The 9,430-nt window shown below is 39.2% G+C and overlaps 1 protein-coding gene across 3 annotated transcripts in view; it reads left to right on the forward strand.

The window, feature by feature from the left end:
• SASS6 (SAS-6 centriolar assembly protein) overlaps positions 1–7,947 on the forward strand; it is a 29,426-nt gene extending 21,479 nt beyond the window's left edge. For 2 of the 3 annotated variants that reach the window (XM_037906928.2, XM_043521112.1), the window contains 3 exons: positions 2,230–2,324; positions 5,279–5,373; positions 5,496–7,947. In XM_037906928.2, the coding sequence (XP_037762856.1) occupies positions 2,230–2,324; positions 5,279–5,373; positions 5,496–5,596 (291 nt within the window). In that variant the 3' untranslated portion in view covers positions 5,597–7,947. Of the gene's footprint in view, positions 1–2,229; positions 2,325–2,737; positions 2,867–5,278; positions 5,374–5,495 lie in introns of those variants that run through there. The other variant, XR_006283335.1, reaches the window with a different exon arrangement.
• Positions 7,948–9,430: the final 1,483 nt, after the last annotated feature.

Here is a 9,430-nt window from a genome sequence, read left to right on the forward strand (position 1 = left end):
AAACACTAAATTATTTTAGTGGTAATAATATTTGGCATTTTCAACAGTTTACAAACCCTAATTTTCATGACTCTCCTGTAAGGTATTTTCCACCTTGTCATGAATTCTCCTTTGAACAAAAGCTACACAGCAAATCAGTTGTAGTGTTAAACCTAGAACACGAGAATTCCTGGCAGTTACCTCTGGTTTTCAGTCTAATATACCATACTGTCTCCCAAATGTAACTTCCCTAATTTCTATTTGATTATAGTAAACGTCCTACTGTAAACTAGTGAAAAAGAAGTTCTCAAAGTCAGCAAGGTTCCCTTTTCCGTTGTCTGTATATCTTCGTGTTTCTTTATTCCTTACAGAAGTAGTTTGTAGTACACTAAACACTTCATATATTCTATACAATTTGGGATTGAAATTACTATAGCTCAGTGTCATAGCATCACTATTTCAGAATATCCCGATGGCATGGGTGTGGCCTTGCTGGCATCCCACTCTTTGATTCCTCTTCTCAGGGCTCCTCAAGTATACTTCTCCAACACTGTCTTAGCTAATAACTAAGGCTAAGATTTTGTCACGGCTATTTTTAGTAAAAGTCACAGACAGGTCATGGGCAATAAAGAAAAATTTATGGAAGCCCATGACCTGTCCCTGACTTCTACTAAAAATTTCCATGACAAAATGGGAAGCAGTTGTGGGGGGCTGGCTGGGAGCTCCAGGGACCCCCATCACCCGTGGGGACTTGGAGTTGCGGGGGTCCCCCTACCACCTCCAGGGTGGTGGGACTCTGCAGTTCCCAGCCACCGCAGGCTGAAGTCATGGAGGTCTTTGGTCTGTGACAAAACCGTAGCTTTACTAATGACACCCATGTCATGGAGTAATATATTAATAGGGGCACCTCGAATCACAAACTAAAGTTCAATAGCGTAACTCAAAAGGGTTGGGCTTTGCCGCCGCCTTACACTCCAGGCTCTACTGTCCTTCAGACTAGAGGGCTCTCAGATTTAACTGTGGAGTCCCTTCCTAGAGTTCAAAGGCTCCAACCAAGCAATAATGCAAACAATGTCTGCCCACCTTGGGCTTAATAAAAGTCCTATGTCCCTCCTAGATTCGATCTCTGCTCCCTGCCCTTGTACATGAGAGTGGCCAAAGAGGTGTTTCCTTGAGTGTTTCAAGCATCTCCTTCTGCTATCCAGGCCTCCTGGCTTCTGGCCTGTCTTCCTATTCCCAGAGAGGGCCTGCAAAACTTTCTGCTCTCTGCAGCCTCTTCCTGCTGCTCTTTATGGATAGGCTTGGAAAGATGAGATTTTCATCAGTAAATGTCAATTTCACCATACACGCACAAAGCCACCCAAAAATATATTTCCATCAATAGTAATCAAAATTTACAGATCAGCAAAGTAAGAAAAATGCTGCTTGAGACGTTTGTTGGATTCAGAGATATTTACTTTGTATATCTGTGTGTGGTTATAAAGCTTTAATGTGTTGAGTCTCAGCATGTGTTGTCATTAAATAATTGTCTGATTCCCCCATACTTTGAAAATTTAAATGTATTACATTGGAGAAAAAAAGCTTTAAATGAACAATTGTCATCCAATGACCTTTTTTAAAAAATGAATTCTGCTGAGCCTCTTTTTGGGAGAACACCTTTCTCCTGCTCAGCTGGATCAGTTTAATGAACAGGGCTAGCTTGGCCCCATGCTCTTAAAGTGGCAGACTGCCCTATTACACTCCACAAAAGACTTAGCTTACTAAAAACAATCAAACCTGATGTTTCAGAAAAAAACACCGAATACCAAAGACACCAAAACTTTAAACAAAGGCTTTCTTGGGAAATATCAGCTTTACTTTGGCATAACTGACTTCAATCAGATATCAGTCAGCACTATATTAGTGGGCTGTAAGCTGCTGCTCTACCCTAAATCTTAAATTTAACATAACTTAAATAATTGAGAAGCAGCAACTATTTCCTGTTTATATTGGATACCAAACCATGTTGCTATGTATCAGTAATTCACCCTGTGCTATCCTATTTATACACAGCAGACTTGTCAACTGAATTGCTTCTTTGGTTTATATCTATACTATTTAATTTGTTAAGCATTTGCTAAACATATTGTGGAACCTTATTGCCCTGAAGTGCTCAGTCTGACAAAAGTCCTCAGTCTATACATTTTCTTGGTGCATAATCATATCTGGATCCAAAATGTTGAATGTGTGAAACCTTTGATCTTTTGGCAGGTTCAGTTTAACGTGCAGCTTTCAAAAACTAATAGAAGTACAGACATTCAGCCAGGATTTCCTATTGCAACTGGTCAGTCAACAAATAAAGAAAAGTGAGTATCATGATGATTGTGCCCATAGAAATTATTTTGAGGTCCAATTCTCAGAGACCTCAGCCCAGCCTTTCTAAAATCGTTGGACATTTTTTTTTTTCAAAAGTTTTTTTATACCCAAGTTTGTGAATACACATTGTATTGTTATGTTCCAGTGAGCATGCACAGACTTACTCACAAAATAAACCTGTAATTTTAGAGGCTACTTTTGAAAATGTGGTCCTCTGTCCAAGTGTCTTTGGAAGTAGTTTTTTTTGTTTTATGAATAATTCTGAAGAAGCCATATTTCATTTCTAGTGAAATATTAAATTGTCCTGTTCGCAGATTTACCTATTTCCCTCCCCACCACCACCCCAAAAAAAAAAGTCTGTGTCAGTTCCTTTTTAAAGTAGTCTAATTTTTTCATTATTCAGCTCTCTTGGGATACACTACAGAAACCAAACTTTGTCACACAGCACTAATGACTTTAAATATGGCTGTACCTGACCCTGTATTGTGACAATTCTGTTCTTTAGTGGAGTTCCACAATAGCGGTGATATTGGTATGTAGGAGCATCAGCTTAATGGGGTCCAGCTACTCTGGAAGTAGATATCATAGTGACCTGAAAAGTAGAGTGAGGGCAATGAATGTTCATTTGTTGAAATGCTGACTGCCCTAGCAAGTCTGGCTAGTGATGGCATTCAGAGCCTATTGCTTAAAGTGATGTGACTAGTAATTCCATTTGCAGATGAAGTCTGGTTTCTTTATTCCAGTTTACCAGGGTGGTGCTGGAGTGTACAAATAGTGGGTGGTTTTAGAAATCATACAATGAAGGAGGTAGGCCCAGTGGGATGAGTAAGTGAAAACATTAAGTTCTGGCTGCACTACATATTTTAACTGCATTTAACCAGTTAATTACATGGTTAATCCCAGTTATAGCACTAAAGTCTCTTAGACTGGCAAATATGTCTTCCTGAAACAAATTTTGTAAACTGTTTTTGTGGTGTAGATAGGACCTCCTCTAACTGTATCTTTTATCTCAGTTGGCTCTCCTTTCCAGCTCTCCACTGCTCTGAGGGGGGGGGGAGGGGGGGATATCCCAGAATGCATTGCTCTGTATCTGTGCCCTCTGGGAATTCTTTCATCTTCTGAGTCACTGAGATAGCTGCCCAAATTTTCTAAGAAAGCACTGATCCAAAGACCTCTTGGCACTGTTATAAATGTGGATGAACAAACCTGGTTGTCATGTGGTTTTGAGATGGAAAACACTGCTCTGCAGAAACTGTCACATTTGTTGTAACTGGGTTGGATGAGTGTCAGACTGATTACAAAAATAGTTTGCTGTGTAGACAGGGCTGGAATATTGAATCTATATAAAAGTTATTAAAATAAAATGTCAACACATTTTATGTAGTACTACGTAAAAGTAACATTGCATAATTGTCCATTTAGTTCCCACACTCGGTATCCATGCATGCGAAATCAGAATCTTGGAACAGCAGTGTCGATTGGAGCTATGCCTGGCACTCATTATGTCCTCGTGCTTTCCCCATCTGAGGGCAGAGCAGTCCCATCCATCCCTCTTACTGCTTGGCAGTTTGCATCACCGCCATTGCTGTCATAGTGGATTCAAAGCCCTCAGGCTTGAACTCCCCGTACATTGTGCAATGGACTCATTCCCTGCAGACACAGACGTATAGCCATTGTTTGTTCTGTTTAAGCAGAAGCCCCTTGTTTGACAGCTGTGCTGTCTGCTGGTTTTTCTTGTCAAGATGGAGAAAATCCAGGGTCAGCTGGCTAAAATTACTACTTCTGGAGCAGTCTGAGGGGCACTTCAGACCCATAAGAACAGGTATCAGGCTCCAACATAGGACCTTCCACCTCTGAGTCCCAGTCAGTCAGCACTTCTTTGAGCCAGAATGCAACTCTTAAGACCAGTACCAGTAAGAGATCTGACACAGTCCGACAGGCCATCCACAACTGCCAGAAATCAGCTTGGCACCAAAGGCTGGTACTGCCTCCAAGGTAAAATAGATTGGAACACTGAACCAAACATATTTCCAGGCATCCATCTATCTCTTGGGATCTAAATATCCTCATGAAGTCCCCCTTTAAACGCCTCTGAATGTTCTCTTCACTACCTTAGTCTCAGATTGCTTTTTTGGTGGCCATTACATAAGCCAGGTGGGTGAGTGAATTTCAGTCCCTCATGGTTCATCCCCCTCCCTTATTATACTGTTTCTCATCGAGATGCCAAACACTGTGCCTGGACCTGGCTTTGAGATAAGATGCCAAACTGGGAAAGGCATTGTTTAGTGAGTGAACTAGGACTACTCATTCCCACCTTCCACATGAGGTACTGCTGGCCAGTGACTTAGAATGGGATCCACATGGACAAATAATTGAAGAAAGAACCGTTACTTAGTTGGCAGTAACTGTGGTTCTTATATGTTTTGTCTGAATAGCTCCCACAAACACCCTACGTTCTTGCTCCTTTGGAGTCTCCTCTAGGTGAGATTCTAGATTAGTGAGAAACTGGAGGGAGTGAAGTGGCCGCCCTGCCATTTGTACCCCCATCTGAGGGCATATATGCTGGGTACAGGCATGATCCCAACAGACACTGCTGTTCAAATTACAGTCTTGCATGCCTGAGGCATGCGTACACCTACAGTGGTATGCACCATGGATTCAAATATCTCAAAGTACCACAGTTACTGCAAGGTAAGTAACCATTACATTGTTATTGTTTCAGCACCTGCATTGATGTTAGTATGGTGAATACAAGTATTTGAGATGTCTTTTAGGTTGCTGCTGCTTCAGTCGGTCTTAATCTCTTTGAAGGGCCTTTATTTTAGGCCCTAAGTATATTACTAGTGAGCTTTACTGCATTAAAAACACAAGCTTACAAAATTAGGTAAACAAAGAAGTGTTACATTTTCCTATTTTAAGCATGATTCTATTTTCTTTTGGTTAGTGGTGAGAATTTGGGATTGGAATTGAAGTATTTAAAGAAAAGAGAAGACAGCATTCCTTTACGAGGTCTCAGCCAAAATACATTTAACTCCTCAGGTAGGAATGGCGGTAGTTCCATGAAAGTAAAAAAAATCTCTTATTTCAAAATTCTTTCTGCTTTAAGAAGGTGCTACTTATACCCCCCAGAAGTTAATAGAGTTTTTTTCCCCCATTTGCAGAGTATCCGAAATCCTCCACATCAACAAAAACATTAACTTCATCAAAACCCGGAGTACAGTCTACAGCCTCTGCTTACTTCCCTGGATTGCAAACAACATAATCATTAAATGAAATCTTTTATTTTACGAACTATCGAAGATTTTGGATGGCTTTTATTAAGATACTAAACACAATTATTACCCCTTAAAATGTCAGTCAAAATGTTACAGTAACCGTGGAAAATGAGTTAACTTTACTATACATTTGTATAATCTTTGGCTTTTGTGAAGAAAGCAAATGGATTTACATAGATTTCAGTATACAATTCCAGCCAGAAAAGTAAAATATGGAGGGGAAAAATATTAACTACTTAAGTCACATGGAAATGTTTAGAAATAATTATTCATAAAATGAGGCCAAGCCTTTTAAAAGGTTTATAAATGGTTACTGAGCAACAAGACCCACATAGAGGAGTTCGTGTAGTAAACAACCTATTTTAATCTTTTCCCCTGCCAAAAATCCACAAACTAATGATATTGCTAATAGTTCTATCATTATGCTGAAACTCAGTCCTGCTTGGAGTTTCTCCTTGAAAATATCTTGTTACTTTAGGATCTTGCTCCTGGATGGTGCATAGCACCCTCAGCAATCTCTAAAGTCAGTGGTAGTTGTGCTGGGCAGTTTCCAGATATAGGAAACTTCTTTTCCCAAGTTATTCCTACATCTGTTTGGAGTTTGAATCTAATTTTTGGTTTTTATACTGAAAGACATGTTTGCATAGCATTTTGAACTTACTACTCTGGGCTCCTTAGCCCCTAAATCAACACTTGTGTCAGGATACCAGTGTAATGACCCAGGTCAGCTAAGACCAGGAGGTGTATTATATTCTCCTTATACAGGATTTTGGCAGTGTGGATCTGCATTATTTGCAGATCCACCAGTCACTCTCCATGTGTGGATGAAATATACACTCTGGCATTCATCTCTGTAACATGCAGCAGGATGTGGAGTAGCCTTTTATTGGCCTGCCACCTATGAAACACTGTTTCCTGTCAGGGTACATGTATACTGTGATCACAGGATGTGGTTGCAGTCTTAAGTCGACATACCTGAACTAGCTTTAATGAAGCTAGCTCAAATACAACAGCAATGAAACTGCTTCACTCTGGACTAGCTCCACAAGTAATTACTCAGGGTTCTGGGCAGGTTTGTACAGCCCAGACTGAAGCACCTGCTGCAGCTTCACTGCTCCAGTACCCAAACTGGCTGGACTGGGGATGTCTACTTGAGCTATAATCACAACCTGTAATTGCAAGTATAGACACATCTTCAGAAGCTCAGTTACAAGAACGTAAGGGGCAAAAGAGTGAGCACTTTGCTTCTGGCCTAGGACTCATGCTAATTTCTTAAACTTGAAGCATATTAAATTCTGTAAATGTAAGAGTTGAAGCATTATGGGATCACTCATGTTCTTACAGAGACACATCCTAGCATTAAAATTTTGCAGGACATTTATTTAATGTAGGTTTCATGTGGTTTCTTTCTCTTTGGCTTGGAAATTGCTTTCTTAAACCAACTACTTTTTTACATATGTGAACATATTTGTGTGCAGATTTATATCTTGTGGATCACTAGTCAGATATTTAAATTAGCTGCTTTAAAATGAGATCCTAAATATTTACCTCAGTGAAAGCACAAACTTGAGTTATGGCTACAAATTTCACATCTTGTCACAGCCCCTGGTTATTTTTGTGTGTGTGTGTCTCTCTCTCTCTCTCTCACCATAACAGATGATTCCACATACAATGGGCTAGTTTGTAATACGTTGGAAGTTACAACCAAGTATCTGAACAACTGTCTTGTTCCAGTAATTTTATGAAGCATTAATTAGAACATCTGGAATCCATTTCATATTCTACTACTGTAATCAAAGATGCCTTCAGTGGTGACTACAGCGGTGTACAGAACATATCAAGTCAATTTAACTGTACTTACCACTTAAGTTTGGATACATTTTAATACTTAGGTTGGTTGGTGGAATCATGCTACAACCTGAGTCTGTGTTCTTTCCCTGAGTGTCCCAGTGAAGACTGAGGAAGCCAGTTACGTGGAATTGAGTAGTAAATTTTTCCCTGCAATTTATATGAACCATATTCTAATTTCCAACTAGATAACTTAAAATGACTGTTGGGCATTTTCCAGTATCTTGGACTCAATTTATGCCCCTAGCTCCTACAATTGAATTGTATCAGAATCTACTCCTTCTCTTTCCCTTAATTATATAGGCATGTTTGAGTGGCTAATCACCCTAATTTTGCACATTACTGTCTGTGTATAACAAACATTTTGGAGTGTAAAATTTGTATATTTGTTTATAATCAATTTGTATTTTGTGTGTGTGTGTGTGTGTATATATAGTTGCTTTTGGAAGTGTACATGTTAATGGAAATATTAAAATGGTTTCAGTAAAAATGTTTCTGCTCAGCTACAGTGGACTTACAGTTAAGTGAAAACATATTAGAGAGAGTGGTTTCACTCACTCAAATATTTAAAATGAGAATTAGAGCAAAGTTATAATTTCACTATAGTCCAGACCAGGAAGTGGTACCATTTTGCCAGACAGAGCTTGATGGCCCACTTATCAAGCTGCTTAATCCACAAATTTAGGATTTACAAAAGCTGCTCAGAACAGCTAACTGAAAATTTTTATAAAATGACTAAATACACTTCAACATAATGCAGTAGTATTGGAAATCAGTATGAAACTTGAAGAATGGGGCCTAGATCCTACAAAGGAACTCAGATGGTATGACACCTTGCTGCATCCAGGTACCCTACACAATGTGTGGGGAAAGTTTGAGAATCCATATCTTAAGCACTTGTCAGCTAAGCAAGATTAATTTACTGTCAGTTTGGTGGTGGTATTTACTTGAAAGGGGGTGGTACAGGATGGCCATGACAGAAATTGTCTTACATTATCTTGCTCCAGTCCTTAAGACTTTAAAATATCCAAAACACTTACCTCAGACAGTTAGACCCACAAGCAAGCTGCCTGCATAGTTGCTACTTGTACAAAATAAATGCTCAAAGCAGCTTAGTAGCAATTTAAGTGAGAAAATAGTACATTAGTAAAGTATTACACTGGTGGCTTTTTCTTTTAAAAAAAGGTAGAAGGAACTTCTAGGGGCAAAAAACTAAATGCATAAAATCTGGAGGGCAGGGGGTTTGGCAATCATGCAGCTGACAAGTTACCCAAACTGAGGCCATGTATTTGCATTTGGCCAGAGCTACTCTCATCATTTATGTGTAAGACTTTACTATCACTTGTACACAGATGGAATGTAATCACTGAAATTGATTCCTCCATGTTAAAAAGAGGCAGGCATTTTAACAGGGTGACAAAGTAATAACATGCCTGGCTGTTTTGTCAATGTCCTTCCTTTCCTACAGGTGGCTCTGATTCTACTGCTAGCTAAAGGTGATACTAGCTCAAGCCCTATGTGTAATTCATTTAGTAAAGGGAAGAAGAGCTGGTTTAAGCAGACTTGGATACTAAATACAGGCAACAGCAGAGAGATAATTTTATTCACACAGTAGTCATCTGTGTACTAGATAACAGATTGGAATTACTAGAATCAGACACAGCAATTTCTTTTCATCTGACTGGACTCTGCTTTACCCTAACATTAAAATGCAGTTCTATTTTTCAAGTGTTGTAAGATGATTGTTGTACTTTGCCTTCCCCATTCTTTTGTATCACATTTAATGGTTTATAGTGAAGTTAACTTCACACCATCTGCTAGCATGGCAAGGACTTCAACAATTTTTAGCAAAGTTTAACCCAAACTAATTGTTAGAGGCTGCTGCTTGACAATACTTTCTACCTTTTTTCTTATATCAAAAATTACTGGTAACTCCTTTTGCAGTGCTGTAGTCCAAGAAAGGAAATACTGAG

Source organism: Chelonia mydas, chromosome 8, assembly GCF_015237465.2.
Source record: "Chelonia mydas isolate rCheMyd1 chromosome 8, rCheMyd1.pri.v2, whole genome shotgun sequence".
Classification (NCBI taxonomy): Eukaryota; Metazoa; Chordata; order Testudines; family Cheloniidae; genus Chelonia; species Chelonia mydas.